At 38.1% G+C, this 23,293-nt stretch overlaps 1 protein-coding gene across 1 annotated transcript in view; it reads right to left on the minus strand.

Moving 5' to 3' along the window:
• Window positions 1-14,187: 14,187 nt before the first annotated feature.
• The window catches only part of LOC126267054 (hematopoietically-expressed homeobox protein HHEX), a 153,301-nt gene continuing 144,195 nt past the window's right edge, over window positions 14,188-23,293 (minus strand). Inside the window, exon 4 of the mRNA XM_049971893.1 lies at window positions 14,188-15,197. Coding sequence (XP_049827850.1) covers window positions 15,075-15,197 — 123 coding nt within the window. The 3' untranslated portion in view covers window positions 14,188-15,074. The remainder of the gene's footprint in view (window positions 15,198-23,293) is intronic.

Consider the following 23,293-nt stretch of genomic DNA (forward strand, 5'->3'; position numbering starts at 1 on the left):
ACAGGGCGATGCAGCCGGAAATTAGTGCGGCGTCTTGCAATGACTGCGGGTTGCAGTGACTGCTATCTGCTTCAGAAAATGGAAAGCGGAGGCTTTGACCAACTCCCGCACTTGTCATCGAATTATTTGCTGTAAGAAAATGGTCCGTAGGGGCAGTAAATATTCATTTCTGATAATTCTACGTAAAATACAGGGCGATTATAATTAACATTTCGCTACTTGAGCTAGTGTAGATAGAAAACTATTTACCGTGTGAGTACCCAACTTTGTAGGAATTATGTTCCGACTGTGTGCTGCTGGATTTACGTTGCTAGTAATATATCATGACTTGCCGTTAGGCAACGTACGAGGAACGCTGACCTGAAGGAGCAAGGACACGCAGTGTGAAAGACACACATTTCTGTAATCTGCTTCGCCAACATGTGATTCTTGCTCTACAGGAGAGAGGTGCTTTGGTCTCAGCTGTTTTAATGCACGATGGAGCTCCACCTCACGCTGCTCGTGAGATCACTTGCTTATTGCGTAAAAGATTTGGAGAAACCTGAGTAACGGGGAGATCGTTCCAAACTGCGTTGCTGTCAAGATCTCCAGATTTAAACCCTTGTGATTTCTGGCCGTTTTGTTACCTGTAGGAGAGGGTTTATCCACGGGACAATAACACACGTCGGAAGTTGAAGATGGGCATAGCAAAGGAAATAGCCAATATCCCACATGAGGTGCTTTGGGCAGCAGTAAAACAATCTCCAGTGCGCTTCGAGATTATCGTGGATGCATATGTGCAACGACTGCAACCGGAAACGTGAACATGGTACGCAGTAAAAAAAAAAAATGTTACTCTCTAATGTACAGTAGAAATTAAAATGCGTTTCTTTTACTGGTTTTATTCGTTATTTCTCTTCTGCGTGTACTTACAAATCTTTTCACAAAGTTTCTTTATCCTGCGATCACTCGTTTTTCATGGAAGTCCTCGCGAATAGCAAAAATTTAGCTATAACAACCCTGTATAAGGGTGGCCACAGCTGAAAGTTTGGTTTGAACATCAGAGTGATTTACTAGGCGTGATCCTATTGGGGGCGGTATGGCAGTGCCTTCCTCTCGGCCCTGAATGACCTAACCATATACAGGGGACTCTGAACCATAGTGCTGCTTTGCATTTTTTTTACAAATACAAATCATTTCCAGGTTTTGGCGTTATTAGGGTATGACAGGAGGGGCTGGAGCCCTGGTCACCTTTTCCTTGGGTGTACAGTCTTGGGAAGGCGGAAAAAGTGAGAAATGACAAACGAAAAGAGGAAGAGCGAGGGAGTAGTAAGAGGGGAACAAGAAGGAAAAGTGTAAGGGAATGGATTGGAGGATACTAAAATGGGAAGGAGGCGAAGATACATAAAGAAGGTCTTGAGGAGATTCAGATTGGACTGGGCTTAACAACAATTTCCTAACATCTTCCTCCCTGGTACAGAGGCGCTTGTTTTCAGCTATTAGGTGGAGCCACTCTCGTTATGCTAAATCAGGTAACGAAACGGAGGTGTAACGGAGGTAGACTACGTTTGTTGTTTCATTTGCTACGGCGTTGCGTTGATCGGGAATTGTATCATACAAATAAAATTCTTCTAACATGTATCTTTTACCTCGTTGATTCCTAACTGGGGACTGATCCTCGAGTGTTTAGACAAGAAGACTGGCACTCGCACATCACGTGAGATGCGGTTATGTGACTTGAGTAGAAAAAGGAACGATGAAGTTGTATTATTATCTGAGTAGAAGGTCAGAGAAAATTCACTAGAGTCAGTCAAAATGGTTAGATGTTAAACGGCACCCGATCGAAGAGACCTGCGATTGAACGAACACAGAAATACAATTACTGGGAAAGGAAATATATTCTCTAGAAGAATTCTGAGGCGCTACTAATTTACGAAACGTGTTGCATACCTGTGTCTCATTTTTTGCATTAATGAATCGTGTTCTTATGTTCAGAATCCTTCCCAAGTTGGAATGCGAAGGTTCAAAGAATAGCTGAATCAACCCTTATGGAATCTTTGATTCAGTACAAGGGCGTTACATGCATTTCCACTAAAATCCCGTGGGAGACGTTACAAGAACGTGTATTAGTTCCTATAAAATAGTAACAAATTACAAATACGTGAATAACTTGAGGAGTTGAAACAACCAACTTGAAAGTTGAATAAGATGTTGCAAATGTACTGGTACACGAAATATCACGCGTAAAAGATCGTGTCTACAGTTAGGTTATGTCATCTTGTGAGACTACAGCGCAGTATGTGACGCCATTATGCGCCATTACTGTTGAAATATTTAATTTTATTCTTTTCACGAAAGTGTTATTTTTTATTTTTTGTTACGTATCATCATTTTCACTTATTTGTAAACGTAATGAACTGAACTTGAGAAATGAATTTGCTGTAGATGGATTATCATCTGAAACCGTTCAAAACAATTTCGTAACGTACAATTTCGTAACATCTGTACAGTAGACATACTGGTAATGTCAGGAACTTTAAATTATGTCATGTCACTGAAAATGTATGATTGGAGTACAAACTGTCCCTGACACAGCATCAGCAGATGGTAATAGGGCTCCCTGTAGCTTAGAGTGAGAAACGACCCAAGTGTGAGAGGATCCCAGCGCAGCGAATTTGTGTGCAGCAGTTTCTTGAGGTTGCGAGAGGCCTTGTAATCTCCAAGGCCCACAGTGTATTAGTGGCTTAAAATTATATTTCAACAGTAAAAAAAGGAAGAGTAATGTTTGGCTACGGTACGTATATGGAATATTATTTTGTATCTGGAGATGAGACACTATCGTTGCCGCTCAGTTCCTACTTTGCACCTGATCGAATCAATTCAGACTTTCCAGTATTGTGAGTGATTTGGGAAATATATTTTTGTATGAATGTAATTACAGTTCAATAGTCGTCACTGCCCCAGCTGATTGTTTCCTGGAACAGGATTCACATCCTTTTATTCTATGTTCTAAGTGTCACATTGTGAATGATTATTTGTTTAATCTGGGGGACAATAACTTACTAGAAAGTAAAACTAAATTTTTCTTGAGTTGAAAGTTCATATGGTTGCTAATTAATGACATGAATTATGTAACATTACCCACAATAACGACAAACTTTTGAGGTTAATAGAGCGTTTTAAAGTAATGTTGAAACCATTGAATCTGGAAGATAACAGTAAATTTCAATTCTAACTTAGCTATACTAATTAATTTCATGTGCTTTAGGTAATTTTATGTATCGATTTCTTGGATGTCGTATTCTGGCATTATCTTCGTCTTTTACTACTGCTTTGAAATAACTAACGTTCAATGGAAGTAATGTTGAGTGAATTTTAAGTATGTCTAAAAATTTGTCTACCAAAATTCGTTAAGTAAAGATTTTAGTAAGGATACACCTCATCATTGTTATCACACATCACATTGCTTACTTCTGTAATCCATGGAGAAGACGGCTGTAACTGTTTTATGGTTTAAATAACGATAGTCATAACAAAACTTGTATGTTTTTCTGCCATTTGAAGATTTATTTGAAAAAATGATGCTGGATGCGGAAAAGTTTTCATTTTGCCTATCATTATTTTAAGTAATCTGTAAGTTCTAAGTATGAATTTTGAGTTACCTATATATTTTTAACTTACGTACACATTTTTTGATCTCCTGAATTTGAGAATTTACTTCCATGCAAGTAATGTTCAAAGTCATCCCTACATCTGTTATTGATCGTTACGCGAACTAAAGTCTGATAATAACCGTTTGTTTTCAGAAATAAATTGTACGCTTTAGGACTAGAAACTAAAACATCTTGCTGCATGATTAAAATTTCACAGAAAATACAAGTTTTAATTAATGACCGATGCGATTACCAATATAAACTGAACAGTGGAAATAAATTGCTCCATATATTGATGATAGCATTTCTTCATAGTTGAATAATTTTTTCTGCCATACTGAGTGAGCTGCCTCATTGGATAAGCTGACAGATGTTCTTGCCTGTTTACTCCTTGGCTTCAGATGTACCACAAGATAAAATTATTAGCATTACATGATAGTATATATTGCTTTCAGTAATCCACAAAAGCGAGAACTCGACTAGATGTCAACAAGTTTTCGAGATTTCCAAGTTTCATAGTCTGGCGATTATTGAAACTTAAGTCCTTTTTTCACTAACTGTGTGGGGGTTATTGCATTTTTTCCGAATTGGGAATAAATTTTCCGTAAAAATTAGCTATGCCTAGATATGGTTAAACTTCCTTTTCTGTAGTGGTCGTCAGAAATTTTTTTGCAGCGTCAGAAGGTCGCAGATTGGTGCATATACCATTCAAGCAGATAGTATGATCGAAGTAACGAACTTCCTGCGACACTGAAATTCTCCAAGCTGTGGGTAAATGCATTATATGATCCTGGATATTCTTGGAGAACAGACTGACATTGCCTAGATAGACCATGCACTGCTCCAGTTTTAATCATCGCAGTGCACCATCTAACAGGTATTAGAAAGTTTCTGGTACGTATTTTAACTCAAAAGGTATGTAATGATACGTTTAACGACTAGACAGAATTGAATTTTTTTTTGGGTGATCTTCAGGCGCTCTAATTGGTGGTACCAAGTTCATAAGTCTGAATTTGTAAAATAAAGACAACGGCCTAGATTATCTAAGGTCTCCCTGTCATATTAGGCGTATGACAGGCGGCTGTAATGGTTTTCTGGTTTAAATAACGGAAGTCATTACAAAACAGCTGTAGTTTACAGTCATCTGAGGATTTATTTGAAAAACTGATGATGAGTGCGGGCCAAGTGCCGTTACTCAGATCTGTAAACTGTTCCTTGAATCATAAGTTTCTTATGGAAAGGTTACTAATTCCCAGTGGGAATAAGATATTTGGCTGGTGACAGGAAGGCAGTTGCCCAGGAGGATCAAATAAGGTAGTATATTCTTCCAACAATCTTTCGACGTCCTCTTTATTCTGTCTCTCTAGATGTTTGACTTTCCTCTTCAATGCAGGTAAACTGACTGACTGTCCAGCGCTGCGCAGACCAGAGTGCCATTCCTATCTATGTCATCCTTGCCAGTACTTCCAAGCTCTCTACCAGAATACCACGTGCTACCTTTACCTGTTTGGAACTGAAGTTATCAGTGCTGACAGGCATAAATCTGCTTCCATCAACTTTCTGTATGTAGGACAAACTGCATTCTATAAGGCATTTTTTTTCTAATTCTTCATTCCCAGACATAGGCTCAATACTACACGAATGGTTAAATGGCTGATCAGCTCCTATGTCAACCCATATTAATTTTCCAGAACCTTTCGGTATGATGTCTCAGGAGCTGCCTTTAAGGGACTTGGAACGCAGTTTGGTGGCTACCTCAGGTCTAGGGCAATCCTTGTGGCAGTAATGATTTTCTGCCCATAAAATTGAAATGAGACCGTGTTCTATCAAGGTCTCTTGTATTCTGTTCCTAGGCAATTTGTGTAGGATGCGCAACCGGGATGTCTAAGCCGAGTATGACTTCCTAGCCACTGCCAAGCTTAGAGAGAAGTTCTGCGCTAATACGTAATTTACTTCCCCCACTCAGAATCCTACCTCCGCTGAACCGAGTGAATCAGCCTGAGCCCCGCCTATGCTGCTAAATCTACAGAATGGCAGATCCATTTCTAGTTTACACAGTATATTTCTGTTTGCCATAGATACTTGAGTCTACCACAGATTTCACGTAGAGCTGACAGATTTCAGCCTTCGCTGGGAGCATTGTACATTGGATATGTTATAGTGGAAGGGGAAGATAGGGAAGGTAACCTTCCCTAGTTGATGCACACCATCATTAAAATGATTAGTGAGAGATTAAATACTATGTGTATGATGAAGAATTGTATGATATTCTGCATGATACTCATGTGATGACTGGACGCGATCGAATGATGAAATGGTTGAAGTCAAAGTTCTGTGATATAACATATAGAGATATCCAAATGTATCTTAGCTTGTGTGAGCCTTGTTTACAAATGCAAAAACGTCCGAAAAAAGTAATAGTAGTGAAGCCAATGCTGTTCAAGGAGCTAAATTCCAGATGTGAAGCTGATCTCATCGACTTCCAAGCACAGTCAGATGGAGATTACAAATTCGTAGTGGTTTACGAGGACCATCACACTAAATTTGTTGTTCTAAGGCCACTGGCGTTCAAAACAGCTGAAGAGGTATGAGCTACCACTACTGATATTTTTACGTTCTTAGGGGCTCCACCAGTATTGCTGTCTAACAATGGCAGAGAGTTCGTTAGCAAACCAATGAGCAGCTTAACTGAACTATGACCCAATTTTAAAATTGTCCACGGTAAACCTAGACACAGTCAGAGCCAAGGCAGCGTAGAGTGAGCAAATCCAGACACAGAGAATGTGCTAACTACATGGATGCAGGAGCACTGCACCGTGGAGTGGAGCCGTGCATTAAGATTTGTGCAGTTAATGAAGAACAGCGCTGTACATTTTGGAATTAAAAGATCTCCGTACGAAGCGATGTTTGGCTGCCCTCCTAAACATGGTTTGCCTTTAACAAGTTTACCTCTTGAGGCATTGATGAATGTTCACTCTGTGGACGACTTTGAAAATACACTCCTGGAAATGGAAAAAAGAACACATTGACACCGGTGTTTCAGACCCACCATACTTGCTCCGGACACTGCGAGAGGGCTGTACAAGCAATGATCACACGCACGGCACAGCGGACACACCAGGAACCGCGGTGTTGGCCGTCGAATGGCGCTAGCTGCGCAACATTTGTGCACCGCCGCCGTCAGTGTCAGCCAGTTTGCGGTGGCATACGGAGCTCCATCGCAGTCTTTAACACTGGTAGCATACCGCGACAGCGTGGACGTGAACCGTATGTGCAGCTGACGGACTTTGAGCGAGGGCTTATAGTGGGCATGCGGGAGGCCGGGTGGACGTACCGCCGAATTGCTCAACACGTGGGGCGTGAGGTCTCCACAGTACATCGATGTTGTCGCCAGTGGTCGGCGGAAGGTGCACGTGCCCGTCGACCTGGGACCGGACTGCAGCGACGCACAGATGCACGCCAAGACCGTAGGATCCTACGCAGTGCCGTAGGGGACCGCACCGCCACTTCCCAGCAAATTAGGGACATTGTTGCTCCTGGGGTATCGGCGAGGACCATTCGCAAGCGTCTCCATGGAGCTGGGCTACGGTCCCGCACACCGTTAGGCCGTTTTCCGCTCACGCCCCAACATCGTGCAGCCCGCCTCCAGTGGTGTCGCGACAGGCGTGAATGGAGGGACGAATGGAGACATGTCGTCTTCAGCGATGAGAGTCGCTTCTGCCTTGGTGCCAATGATGGTCGTATGCGTGTTTGGCGCCGTGCAGGTGAGCGCCACAATCAGGACTGCATACGACCGAGGCACACAGGGCCAACACCCAGCATCATGGTGTGGGGAGCGATCTCCTACACTGGCCGTACACCTCTGGTGATCGTCGAGGGGACACTGAATAGTGCACGGTACATCCAAACCGTCATCGAACCCATCGTTCTACCATTCCTGGACCGGCAAGAAACAATGCACGTCCGCATGTATCCCGTGCCACCCAACGTGCTCTAGAAGGTGTAAGTCAACTACCCTTGCCAGCAAGATCACCGGATCTGTCCCCCATTGAGCATGTTTGGGACTGGATGAAGCGTCGTCTCACGCGGTCTGCACGTCCAGCACGAACGCTGGTCCAACTGAGGCGCCAGGTGTAAATGGCATGGCAAGCCGTTCCACAGGACTACATCCAGCATCTCTACGATCGTCTCCATGGGAGAATAGCAGCCTGCATTGCTGCGAAAGGTGGATATACACTGTACTACTGCCGACATTGTGCATGCTCTGTTGCCTGTGTCTATGTGCCTGTGGTTCTGTCAGTGTGATCATGTGATGTATCTGACCCCAGGAATGTGTCAATAAAGTTTCTCGTTCCTGCGACAATGAATTCACGGTGTTCTTATTTCAATTTCCATGAGTGTATAATTAATGAAGTAAGTGTTAGCAGTGAGACAGGGACTGAAACGTTGCACGATAATGATTGCGGCAAATCTCCATTGCTAGAGGATAACATTCCTACAGGAATAGAGGTTGAGAACAGAGAGAAAGAAAGTATTCCTGACAATGGCTACTGTCTGGCTGTTTTATACAAGTCAACTCGTGCTATTATAAACACAGAACTGAAGCGTACGAGTGCTTAGAAGAACAAGCGCAAAGAATTAGGCAGTGTTCAGATCGCTGCTTTCCAACAGTGGAAAAGGTCTGTAATGTGAGAGTTCCAGTTCCCGACTTCGATAGAGAAAGAGGAGATGCTAGGTTGATCTTGGGTGCCGTCCACGAGACAACGGCCGGTGGCTTCTACCGAATCAGGACGAGAGATGGTGTGCTGAGCCAACTATATGTACGGTAATAAATTGTTTGTTTTTAAATAATTATCGAAGGGACGATATGATATGCCTCTGCGGCTACAACTGCAACATTTTGTTTCAGGTCCCAGTTCAGTACTTGCCCTCTAAGAAATAATCTCAGAGGAGGAAGTTACAGTCGATGGCAAGCGGCCAGGGATTCTTCAAACGCAATTGCCAGCAAAAATGTCACTCTGAGACGCTTTTGCAAAAACAAAAATGTGTTGTGTAGCTCAAAGTGGCATAGTGCAAGTTCTTGCTGCAGTAAATGGGTTTTATATAATATGAGTATGTTTCCAAACTACAGGTGATAAATGCATCATTTGATGTGTGACTGTTTCGTTATTTCAGTCATGGTTCACATTCCTTACCTCTTGGTCATGAACATATACATTCACTAGTGATGTTTACTATCCTTAGTCAATGTGTATTATTTGACAGAACTGGAATTGGCAATCCACTATCACTAAACAGGCCAGTGAAGGTGCACTATCACCAGTGATGGTATATTTTCCCTGAAACTTCGACTTCCACTATTACAGATACACCGGCGGCTTTCGCGATCCATTCTGTGGTCACCTTCCCTGTCTGAGAATTTTTGTTCATACAGTTCCGCTCAGAACGTTCTAAGCGTTCACATGCCTGATACTGTTCTTCCCTACAATTACGCTTCATATGACCTATACAGCCCTCTCAAACACATTTAATATCTATATTAAACAACGATTTCTTTTTCCATGGCTAGGAGACCACACCAATTACAGCTAGTGCTGCCTCTATGTCAACTGCTTCATTCAGAGACTTTAGTAAAGCCACACGAAACCCTTGTGACATTTCTGGCGGCAAACGCTGTACAAACGCATCAAGCGTAGTTTCTGTTCATTTTCTTGTAATTCGGCCTTGTAACATTATAATAATCAGTGAGGTCATGTGTATTGGAATTAATTTTGTGGATACGTCTGCAAAATTCTCTGGCCGTGTTTCTGAAACATACCTTCAAACCTCTCACGGTAACAAGTCGTTTTTTTAAGTGTTGGTAAGAACGAACAATAGACGAAACAATGTTGCTCAAGAATGCGTTCGTCTATGCTAAAAATAACTTGATAGTTCATCTGCTTATTGTAATTGTCATGTCATTTACTACTCCTAACGTTTACCTGACATTATTCGCGCATTCCAAGCTGACACGCGGTGTGTTGGTTGGTGGGAGTGATAGTAAATGGGAGATGCTTTAAGGTCGCTCGCACTAGCCACAGTGCATTCAGCTTGCAGTGTTCTACCAATAATTGTACTGAACCAAAAGTATCGATGTTTTGTATCGATGTTTTATCAAACATTATGTCCATTTGTGAAATATCGATATACTTGTGTTGATTTCTTAGATTAGTTTTTGAAACTAAAGGAAAATATTAAAGTGCACTCCCCACTCTTTCAGGGAATGTAGAAAGATTTTGTAATTATAAGCACGATTTGCCTGACAACAGACGTTCTTTCATTTTCGGGAACGTCTGCATGCTGACTGATACACTGCAATAGCTCACAGGCGCTTATAATACAATTTTCGTACGTCTTCAAAGATGAGATTACTTAAAGAAAAACAATTCTTTTCAGTTAACTATCGTTTCTGTAATCTCAGTACCAAATTCCTATAAAATATTTCACTAGACTACTTCATTTCTAACTCAGTTTATGTATGTTCTATACAATTTTCTATCGATATTTTCATGTTATTTTAGTGGCAATTCTCCAGGTATTTCAGGTAATAAGATCTAGGCTCTGCGGTTATAGGTCTTTTCGTATTCTTAAACTAAATGAATTCTCACTATAGTTGAAAAAAGCGTCTTCTATGCGAATAGATGTGTAAGATAGTTCTTATTTATTGTACCACCTCAGTTGCACACTTTTTTAATTCGATTAAATGTTTTGATCACTCCGGATCATTTTCAGTTCTGAGTAACTGCATCAGCAACCCGTCTTTTTTTCTACTCAGAACAACATATCATAGTTCTGCGACAGTACTCTAACAAGTTGTTTCGAGTCAACAAGACGGGTATCGTTCCTAAGTGACAGTTCTGTAGTCCTGAATTTTCTTGAACACTTTCATTTCTTCAACGTTTGTAGTCTTTTCGTCCTCAGTTGCTTCTAATGTTACAGTAATTTGATAATTTTTACTTTTGGGCAGTCTAATTACAATGAACGGAACAAAAGTTTCGTGCAATACGCGTTTCGCCTTTATTCGCTGCAAGGAATGTTCAGTGGCCTGGAATATGTATAATTTTACTATTTATTTTACATTTTGTGGCAATTTATCTTTAGGTTATAAATAGGTCTGGTGGTTCGTTTCTTCCTATGACGTAGTAATGTTTTAAATTCTGCTTAAAGGTTGCGTGGACGATATTCTCCCATGTTATGTTTCTCTTCCATTTTTGGTTCTGTTCCTCTTTAATACTTGCTACTTGGGGTTTTGTTTTCCACATATCACAGCACTAGGAACTGAACACTTGTTCTGATGCAATGTGTTGGTTTGTGTTGCAGACTGTCAGATGTTATCGCCAAAGAACGTTTTTCTGAGATATCTTTGATCTGTTCATATATATATATATATATATATATATTATATATATATATATATAGAGAGAGAGAGAGAGAGAGAGGGTGGAATAGAGAGAGAAATATATGTATGTGCTTATTTATTTATTTATGTTTTGTGGTTGCATGTGAGAGACGGATGATTATTTTATCATGTCTTTTATTAAGTGTAGTGGGGAATATGTACTAATGTGTGTCAGCTCATTTTTCGCACGCTTGTTTTCAGAGATGGTTTTTGGATGTGGAAGTTTTCTTGCATTTGTGTAAGGTATTTGTCGTGGTTGTTTATTGTGTTTCATTCAGTTGTAGTTACATGGTTCAAAAGTAAAAATTACCAATATACCGGAATTTTTTACTTCTTTCTTTTGTCGATAACGTGAAGCCTTTCTTTTGTTACACAAGGTTTATTCGCAGTTCCCTGTACCTATGTTTGACTGTCCAGCTTCTGTGACAGCCCTTTTTAGAGATGTCCATTTCTCTTCAACTAAACTGCCTACTGTGATATTCACTATTGCAATATTTATAGCTTCAAACGCATCTCATCATTCCTCAGTACTTCAGTACCCTCCATTCTTTTCAATTTGATTCTTTGGAATCATTTTCTTAAACTTCAGTCAGCTCTTCGCCATTACTTAATTGTGAACTCCTTCTCCAAGTGTACCTCCTCATCTTCTGATTTTCGAACAATATATTCGCTATTAATAGTTGAAATTTATTGCAGAACTCAATGAGTCTTTTTTCCTCTCTCATTCCTACAACCATGCCCATATTCTCCCGTAACTCTTTCCTCTTTTCTTTCCCTCGCTATTGGTTCTGAATCCCTCATTGTTATTAGCTTATCAGACTACTGGATGTCCACTAATAAGTTATCCATTATCCACTTGCTGATGCTATTAACTAATTCACAGTACCAAAATAATGCATGTACACAATGATACTTGTACGGTCTGTTAAGAGAAAATGTTTGTACTCATCTGTAACGTTTGCTGGCATACCATTGATATACATCAGCAAAACCAATAGATCCGAAACAGAACCCTGTTACAAACCCTCAAAACTCCAATGTTTTCATATCTGTTGACACTGGAGGACAACCCCCTGTTTCCTACTTTCCATAAGTGAAGGGAACCATTGTTCAACATTTCTATAATCCCTTAGTGTCCCTACTTGCGCAAACATGTCGCACAATATTACTATTGACGTCCAGAGCATAGCTCTTGTTCTGCCTAAACGTTTCGGATTGGCTTTTGTTGTCAGATGAATTACTGACAACTATGTAGGTAAAAGCAATACTCTAGTCTTCATTTCCATTAAGTGATTTTGAGTCTCATGTATGGGTTAAATTCTTCACTTAAGAAAATATTATTGAAAAAGAATATAGAAATTTTATTTTTGGGTTTGCATACATAGGTTTTCTCAGTCTTTCAATGTTTGCCAACGTTATCAGTTTCAGAATAAATGTACTATTTGATGAAAATTATTGTCATCAGTCCGTTCCAGTTTGTGAATGGTAGTCAATTCTACGAAAATAGTACTAGATCAAAATTCAAATTTAATGGACTCTGTATAATGACAATATTATTAATAACATTCAAAATGCTCACTTGTTGAGAACATTATCCTTCAAAATTGACTGATCTAAATCATCAGTTGGTCATATTATACAATATGCAAGTCAGAAGACTCAAGTTGTTAACCCTCAAACCAAGAGCTCCTTTACCAAATGAAACATAACTTGCCATGAGCTCTATTTTATTGTCAGTTAAGATATATTCTCAGCTTAAGACTGTTGTTTACACTTGTAAAAATAACAAAAAGATTATATACCAGTAAGGTCACTGAGAGTGAACTATTGAAAATCATCTCATGTAATTATATTTTTCTGGAGAGATACTGAGTCTCAATTTTGTCTTAAATGAAGATAGAGAAGCTGAAGCAATGAATTAAAACTTTTACACAGGCCAGAACTTGAACCCAGGTCTTCTGCTTACTATGCCTACGGTACAGACAAGATTTACCCATTGTGTATGAAGCTAAGGTGCTACTCCAACATCAGGGAGCGACACTGATACTATTTAAGATGGAGAAAATAAAGATGTGTTGAGATGTGAACTAAATTTTATGTTATGGAGGACATTGAAGTAGAGTGTTCCATGCAGCTGTGTTAGTCACAGTGCCAGGGTGTTGTAGATGACAGCACATCTGCCTAGTTACCAGGAGACCTGGGTTCAAGTCCAAGCCTTTGCGTAAATTTTAATTCATTGCTTCAGCTTCTATGCTGATCAAAGTATTTAAAATGCATTGTAAACATATAAAGTAATTGTGTAGTTTGTAAGCACATCAAAGAATTATGTAGATGGTTGAATATCTTGGATGTTAGAGGTCATGTAAGAAACAGTAATGTCACTAATAGGAAATATGATTTATACTGTCAGCTAGTGAATGTAAGTTTCAGCTAAAAACGTCTCAAGAACACAATGTAACTGAATATGGGTGCGAATTAAAGTTGTTTTTCGAAGGGAGCTCCATTCCTGACCAGGAATCGGGAGTCATATCCTTATTCTTAAATTATCATAGTTCAGCCACGTAGGCTTCAGTTTAATAGAAATATGTAGCTGTAATATGAAGACAAATTACTCACTGCACAAAATTACTTGCTTCATGTGTTCCACTTATGGCTCAGATAGTTAATTTACAGGTACTGTACCCAACTCCTCTTGTATATAAATCTACTACTTAGCTCAGGAAGGGCTTACAACGCTACAACTAAATCATAGTCTGTCACTCATACCTAGAATAATGTCGCATAAATTCTTATGTTTTCAATAAATAATTTTTTCTTGTTTCACAAGGTTGAGGTGATAAGTATACATAAAAAAGTAGCAATTAATTTTCTTTGGAGACCAGTTACTTTCTGGCTACTTTATGATAGTACAATATCGTTTTAAATTCAATATCTAGTTCATTTATTCTTTATTTAAAAATTTACAAAAAAGAGAGAAGTTGAAGTGATTAGTACTCACATTATTTTTTCAGTATCTGACCTATATCTATTTAGTTCTCACCAGTTCTGACACTGATGAGGTATCACAGGGCTTTAATCATGCAACCAATGAAGAATAAATAAATAACTCATAAACACTATCTTAAAACTTTTTATATTTACAAATGAATGAGACATTGAAATTTAAGCTCTCATATGTATACATACTGCATGCTCAGTTGGTCTTAATTAGTAGTGCACCTATAGATGCTGTAGTTGTAAGAGCAATGTGGTGACAACATACTGTGAATGGTGAAGATATAGATGTGAGGCTTACATGAAACTTAATGATAACACATAAACTGTTCTAAACCAACAAACTGTATTAAAGTACCAAAAATATGAATAACATATATTACAACATTTATTACTGTATTTTATTTTTCATTTACATTGTTCGAGTAGTTTCAGTCTTTCTAATGTCACTTAGAAAACAGCAATCTTATTTTTTTTTATGAGTGTATTCCCACAATGCACATTATCAACAGTTCATGGGGCTGTAACAGCACCCAATTTGCATGCTACTACACTGTCCCAGATCATGTAAGACAAGTTCTCACTTTGTGAAATATCTATGTTTAGGAGAATACAGTAGTTGTTGAAAGACAGCAACAGTAGTCTCCATGGTATACAAAACACAAAAAGTAAACACACATAAAGGCACATGAGGATCCTCAAAAATTCAATGTAGTATGATGTATGTGTATGTACATTTAGGAGAGTTAACTCCATGGACGGAAAAGAACTTAATAATGTCATGGTATTCCATCAAACGTTTCAGAGGAAGTCTGTGCACAAATTATCCACTGTCCATGTGCAGTTTCTTTATCTCAGCTGAGGAGTTGGTGGGGTCTCCTAGAAGTGATCAGTCAGGGAGGATAACAGACACAGCATGTGACTGCAACCACATCCACTAGCAGATGGCTGTGCCCCCAGCTGAACACCCAAACTGAGGAGTTATTCATCACCAAGGCTGGAAGGAGAACTCACGTCCTGATGCTGGCCATGGTGCTGCCAGCAGGCACAGTTGCTGGCTTTGAGTCTTCTGGAAGTCCAGGTGACATATTGCTCTTTGCTCCACTTGTCGCTGCTCCATTGCAGTCCGAGGCCTGCAGCCAGAGAAAACTGACTTTAATATAATGCAAAATGAACTTTCGGAAAGTACAGGCCCAGTGGCGAAAAGTAGTTTAATTTGCGCCACAAAGTCGTCTAGGAATCCGTAACGACTCTAACAATACTGAGCTCATCTTCATCGCCACTTTATGGCCACTATAACAACAGTTCCCTTGTTATTGAAACTTTATTTGTTTATGTGTTTTGGGCATAGTGCATCATTATAATATCAGATAAATGAACTTGATACAGAGTACAGTTTCCAGTAGTTTCAGTTCTAACATCGGTCCTGAAATGAGTAAATAAATTAAGTGTTAACAATAAGTGAACTGTTGTTATTGGCAGCTGAAAAGCTGTGATGTCGAAATTCTTATTGGCAGATTTCTATCATGAAGTCAGATGATAGAAATCTGCCAAGGACAGTACTTCTACTTATGACATGTATTGGTCAGAAAAATACACCGATGATGACATAGTTGAAATCGATTTGCAAGTTCCATAAATTATGTTTCTGTGACTGGTTGCTAAAGTCTTTATAATTTTACATCAAAAATAGCATATCAGCATCTGTACACAAATAAAAGACTTGGTTACAATTTTGTTTATTGTTCTATGTTTTATCTCTACTTTTACATGTACTTATAAATGAAAACCACGGTATTGTGTATGTTCTGCAGAATTAATTTTGTTTATTAACAGATTTTGACTCATTACAAGGAATTAGGCAAACCTGATTTCCACTTGTTTGTTAAAACGATGTCTTCTTGATAATTTATGAGGTCTGGCCTGCCCCCTGACTTTTAAAGAGTCACAATAATTTGCATGCAAAAAAGATATCATAATAATTAGTCTACTAATTATGGATTGGAATGAATGACTTAATGACAAATCAGCTATCCATTAATAAATTCTAGAGTTTTACTTTTGAATCAGTAGGCTTAAAATTTTCTATAGGAGGTGGAAATCCTATTGTTAAATTGACAATAAATACTATTGTTAAATTAAGATCCTCACAATATGCATGAAAAGTAGTGTTAATGTATTTCATCTGAATATTAGAGGATTCAGTAGTAAGGTAGAAGAGCCTATTATCGGTTTGGAAACTTTAGAAGCTCTGAAGAGGACATTTTGTTCCATTCTGAGCACCATATTACTATAGGGTTAGATAAGTTAAATATAAAAGGTGAAACTATACCATCTTACTCTCTAGAGGTAGTAAGAAAAAAGGAGTGGTAACATACGCTAAGAGAGAAAACAAGTTCAAAAACATTGAGACAATACTAAAGTAGTGATCAGTAAACAGAAGTGCATGATTGTGAGTTAATACTGAAAAATATTTCACTTTTAATATAAAATCCCAATGAGAAATTTAGATATGTTTATGAGGAATTTCAGTTCCATACTATGCAATCTGCCAAACAGCAGCAAACAGTTAAACAGTCTGTGGTGATATCATTGCAGATTTTCTAAATAATTCTGATAGGAAAAATGATCTGGAAACCTTATTTGGACCCTTCAATTTAATCTCAGTAATTAACTTTCCAACATGAATGGATAAAGACAGTGTACCCTAATTGTTTTCTTTGATGAAGCTTAATGGACGGAAATGACTACATACTCAATAATAAACGAGCTCTCTGAAATTTATGCACTACTAGCTAGGATAAATAAGATAGTGCCTTATAATACTGATACCCCTCAGTGGAAATCATTTAGAATAATTCATGATGCTAGAACAAATGTTTTTAAGAATAGTGTATTATCTAGGATAAAATTTATAATTAACCAAATGCTGACATAAAATTTAATCTTTTCCATGCCAAAATCTTTTCATTGCTTGAAAATATCTTTCTGAATAAGCTAATCAGAAAAGTGATCAATTAGCCACGTAAAAAAACCACAGATGCCTAGACTGATTCAAGTATTTTGTGAAAGGAAAAGAGAAATATACCTGCTGGCAAGAAAAAATAGAGATCCTGCAGTAGCTGCACACCTCAAAAACTACTCAAAATTACTAAGATTAGCTATTAAAATATCAAGGGAAATGCTCATTATATCAGAAATCGGTCATCCTAATGAAAGATTTAAGGTTATAAAGAATTAAGTGAAATAAAGGACCGGACAGCTGGCCAAAGAACAAGATAACATCACAATTGAATTCAATGGAAGGAAAGTAAATGATAAGCCATAGGTAGCAAAGGTGTTTGGTAATCATTATTTAAATATTGAAGGGAAATATAGGGAAAACAGTTTAAGATTAAACACAACAATATGTTCAAAAAGAAACTCAAATAAAATTGTAGCTTATGAATGTATCACCAACCACTCACTCTGAGATTAAGAGCTGGCCAAAGTGGCTGAGCAGTTCTAGGTGCTACAGTTTGGACCCGCGCGACCACTATGGTCAAAGGTTCGAATCCTGCCTCGGGCATGGATGTGAGTGATGTCCTTAGGTTAGTTAGGTTTAAGTAGTTCTAAGTTCTAGGGGACTCATGACCACAGCAGTTAAGTCCCATAGTGGTCAGAGCCATTTCAACCATTTTTTCTGAGATCAAGCAAATGATCTGTTCTCTCAAAAATAGAAGCTTATCTGGATTTTATGGTATTTGCCATAGAGTATTACAGATTTGTTCTCATGTAACGAGTCTTGTCTTATCTGAAAGCTGTAATGTATCCCTAACTTAAGGGATTTCTCCAGGGAGACTGATATCACACTATAATAAAACTGATAGGAACGATCTCTATAATAATCCAGCCTATTTCACTACTGACATTACTTTCGAAAATTTTTGATAAGGTGATGTATTCTAGAATAGTATCGAATGGCTCTGAGCACTATGGGACTTAACATCTGAGGTCATCAGTCCCCTAGAAATAGGGTCGTCATTATCCTCAGAAAACCACAGTTTTGATTTCTGACCAGCTACTCTATTCAGAATGCCAGTTACATGTTCATTCAACAAATTTTACAAGTATTCAATAACGAAATCACAAGATTCTTCTAGACAAAATGCTGTTTTTATGGAATTGATGTTATAGACAACAATGTATAGTGTCATATCTAACCAAAAGAATGCAGATAGTTGTACTTAGTGATTCAACCAATGTAATCACTGGAGATGCTTCTGACTGGGGAGAAATGGTATATGGGTTCACTGAGGCTCAATCTTAGGTATGTTTTGTATTCTCATAAATGTAACTATTTCTGTGTAATATACAACAGCATAATTAGTTCCTTTTGTTGGAAACACTAGTACAGTAATTAGTCTAAGCATACATACAGCTACAGAAGAAATGATAATAATGTTCTTATATGATTGACAAGTTTTCTGTGAATGGCCTCATGTTCAGTTTCAAAAAGATACAACATATCCACTTCTGTACATCTGTATGACCAGTGACAGGTGCAACACATGGTGGGGGAAAAACGAATTGGGTGGAAACTTCAAAAATTTTAGATGACCATATTAATGAGAATCTAAACTGGGAAAATCATGTTTTGGAACTTCCAAACAATTTAGTTTAGCCACTTTTGCACTTAGAATCCCTTCAGATCTTGGGGAAGAGTAATTAATAAGTTGAAATGCTTTGAATATGTTCATTAATGTCATATGGAATAATTTTCTGGCAGAAATCATGTTGAAAAATGAAAATCTGTATTACTCAAAAACATGCTATAAGCATAATATGTGGTGCTCAGTAACAGTTACCTTGTAAATATCTATTTAAGGTGTTGGACATTTTGATTACTTTTCACATTATATTTATCCGCTCATGAAGTTTGAAGCAAATAATTTATTGAAATTCAATGGGAACAATGATGTACATAATTACAATACTGAAAGAAAAAGAGATTCATTACTTCACATTAATGGTGTCTATAGCATGAAAAGTGGTGCAAAATGTTGCAGCTAAAACGTTTGATTACTTACACAGTGCTATAAGGTGTGTGGCAGTCAGCAAAGGTAAATTTGAAATCAAAGTGACAAAGTTATTCCTCGATATCTCCTATCCTGCAGAAGAATTTCTATTATTGTAATATGTAAAAGCTCTGAATCAATAACTCACATCTGTATATTAAAAAAATACGTTTGTAATGCTCAGCATGTAGCCATATTTACATAAGTGATATGTACATAAAAGACTCATTCCACATCAGTAGAATTTATCATGCCAATAATCCATGTGACACAAAGCTAACTAAAAGTATCGCTAGAGCTTTAAATTTAATTTTTATATTTTTTGGTAGTCTTTCTGCACATAAATGATAATGTTTTGTTGGGTGGCGTGAATAATACATGAAATACATTAATGAATGATTAATTTATGTTCATCATGAGCCATAAATTATGATCATATAAGTATGTTATCCTAAGTATAACAGCTTCAATATTTTTGAGAAATATTGACAAAGCAGACAGTGACCTCGATATTAAATTAAAAAATGTTAGGCGCCAGTGTCCAGTATCTGTTTTTGACTTTTAAATTCTTACATGATCTGAGTTCAGCCTGGAGTGAGCGAAGTCAGTTTCTGTCCTATGTTGTATGCACTGACATCAGTAGGAAAGCATCATTGGTAAAATAATTTTTACATTGTTGACTAGAATTAAGTAATTACTATTCTGACAGAGCAATATTTTGAATTTAGAATTAATTTATGTAGATTTTTATGCAGCTTGAATTGATTCTTTGTCATTACATACATTTATTTAACATTTTCTTATTTGTATTTTAACTACTGTAACTTTTTAAAATTTGCTAGCGTCAAAGCTCATAAATTAAATTCAAATTGCAAGACACCTAATAGTGAAGGTTTTGTTGGCGTCCCTCAAACTTCCGTGATGCAATTTGTAAGAGGTCCATGATTAAGGAATTTGCTGCTAGTGCACTCGAGCAGATGGTTTCCTCAATTTGGTTTTTATACAGTAATAATTTCTGGTTGGTAACTAAATTCAGACTGTTTTTTATTATATTCTTTATGCTCTGTTGCAGAAACTATTTCATATGAAGTTAGAATGGCTTTAAAACCAGCTAATACAATAAATTAATTCGTTCGAACATACACAATATTATGCTTTTCATTTATAATTGCAGTTCCCTGCCAATGGGCTATGGTAGAATCAGTTAACAAGCTCTACATTTGTACACTGTGTACAATGTGTGGCAGAGGGTTTGTAGCATTGTTCCGCATGTTAGGGTTCCTTCCTGTTCTGACATCACAGGTACCATAGAAAGAATGATAGCAAAAATGCCCATGTGTCAGCTGTAATTAATCTGATCTTGTCTTTGGGTACGTATGGGAAAGTTTTTATGGAGGTGTCATTTATTCCATTAAGTGGTATAAATATAGGGGGTGCCATTTATCCCTTATAGAACCTATGTTGAAATGTCTGCCAGTTCAGGTTTTGTAGCATTTCCATGATGCCCTTCTGTGGGTCAAAATGACCTGTGACAATTTGCGCTGTCCTCATTGTATACATTCAATGTACTGTTAGCTGCATCTGGTATAGCTCGCATAAACTACAGCAGTATTCTAGGATTGGTAGCATGAGGGTTTTGTAAGCTGTCTCCTTTTTTAAAACTGATTAAATATCACCACTAGCTTGCCAATAAACCGAAATCTGTGACCTTCCTTACTTACAAGTCAGCTTATTTTGTGAAGTGCAAAATTCTACTTTCTCTCCTCATGTAAAGCAAGCTCTCGGCCTTTGCAACACATTGGCATCTTATGTAGATCTGACTGAATATCAGGTTGGGGGGAGGGGGGATGTATGGGTGACTGAATATCACTGCAGTTTTCTTTCAGACAGTTCTTATTTACAGATAAATATATTATCTGTGAAAATCCTTAGGTTACTATAAACCTTCAGGTCTGTACTGTAACACGTGAACAGTAAGAATCTCATCACAATTCCCTAGGGTATGCCCGAGGCTACTTTTACATCTGTAACTGACTCTCCATCTGAGATAACATGCTGTCTCCTGCCTAACAACAAATGCTTAATTTAGCCAGAAATTTTTTTGATATCCCTATATGATGGGGAAAAAAATAAGGCTGTATATTTGGCCGTGAATCAGGTACTTGACGTGAAGAGCTGAACACTAGGACCATATAGAGGAACAGTTATATGTGTGTATAAACTGCAGGTCCTACATGAAAACAGAACATCGAAGCACTGGTATATTCCTTACAAGGCAATCTGTTTGACTCCACTGTAGTTTGAGTCCCCTACTCATCCGACAAAGACAGGTAGCGGCAAAGATAGTAACACATTAAACGCATTCAGTTGACACACTGACTTCCTCCAATGAATTCATGGTAGTAGGCTCTAGAGAACAAAATCTCCAATACAATATAACGACATTTTGGTGGAGTTGAGGGAATTAGAAAATGAGATTGCGGTTGTGGTCTTCAGTCGGAAGACTGGTTTGGTGCAACTCTCCACTTGCAATGCCAACACTTCCGTTAAGAGTATCATCTGAAAGTACTGTAACGAATCACGTTTATTACATTACTCTTCCCAACACAAATTTCGGAAGATTATACCTCCATCATCAGGTACATTTATGTGAATTAATAAGGTATGGATGTCGTTTACGTATGAGGTTTGGAAAATCTGTGGCAGCTACCAATAGTCGCAGGCTCCTTTGATAGCCTATCTGTGTTACGTACTGTACACTGAACTTAGAGTTTCTATATTTCTACCAAATTTTCGCAGTAACACTCAATAAACCTAAAACGGAAACAATCAATAAAGATACTAATTCAGACGTATTATCATCGTTGTCTTAGGTCAACTGTAATCTGAGTGGAGATACTTTATCGTCCTTCTCAGTGAAATGTATTTTTCAAGGTACTGATGTACTCAAAACAGCTAGAAACCTTTCCTATTCATTGTTACATGTGGCATTGTGTTCTGTTTTAGAAGGTATGCCGACAGCATTTGTGTTACGTAACTTAGAAAGTGTATTGTAGGCAATAGAAGTCGTCTGTACATTTCGGGGTTTTAACTTGGAAATTTCAGTCGAGATAAGTGCACAGCGCCATCTTCGAGGAAGGAAGAGACGGAGCCCACTGATAGAAAGGGCGTGGTATTCTCTGATAGGAGGTAATAGCTTTCGACAACTGCAAAGCAGCAGACAGGGCAACTATCTTATCTTTTGTGGCAAAAGGACGTTTTATCTTTCCTGTAGAGAGTCGAATGACTTGTTTCCTAGCTCACATGTCGTGAAAAATATATTTTTGCATGGAGACGATACGAACATGTTCGCAGAGCAGTATATTGCTACATGTTTGATCAGAGGAAACAGTAAACATTCCACAAACAGTTGAGGCAACTGAAATGCACAATCACTAACACAAACCAGAATATTATGGGCAGATTTTCCTAGTCCTCAGTTCAAGACGTATTAATTTCGATAAATTGTGTATTATTGTGAGGGATGTCTTTGTTGGGCATTTACACTATAGTTACCATCGCTGAAACTGGAAGTAATCCAGAGAACTACTCATTTACGGCAACTGTAAAGAGCACTATTGGTTACCTCAGAGTACCCTGTAACTGTAAGTACTCGAGGTAACTAAATTTTGTTTAAACAGTTGTAAAGAGCAGTCTTGATTGTCCTAGCGTAGAGATTCGTGAATTTGCTTTTGAATTATTTCTTCCTCTTGTTCTTCTTGTTTACTACGTTATATGGACAGATTCGATGGTAGTTACAAGTAATTGCCAAATTCTCGATTTTCTGATGCCACACGGTGTGTCCTGTCTTCAGATTACCTTTATTAATCAGCGGGAGTCATCGATTTCGTTTCTCCCCAGTTCCATCCATTACCTTGTTATTAGCTGTCAAATATACTCACTGACGTTTTTCAAAAATGGTTCAAATGGCTCTGAGCAATAACTTAACTACTGTGGTCATCAGTCCCCTAGAACTTAGAACTACTTAAACCTAACCAACCTAAGGACATCACACACATCCATGCCTGAGGCAGAATTCGAACCTGAGACCGTAGCAGTCGCACAGTTCCGGACTGCGCGCCTAGAACCGCGAGACCACCGCGGCCGGCTGACGTTTTTCACAGCCTTTTCAA

The sequence above is a fragment of the Schistocerca gregaria genome, chromosome 4, assembly GCF_023897955.1.
Source record: "Schistocerca gregaria isolate iqSchGreg1 chromosome 4, iqSchGreg1.2, whole genome shotgun sequence".
In the NCBI taxonomy this organism is placed as follows: Eukaryota; Metazoa; Arthropoda; class Insecta; order Orthoptera; family Acrididae; genus Schistocerca; species Schistocerca gregaria.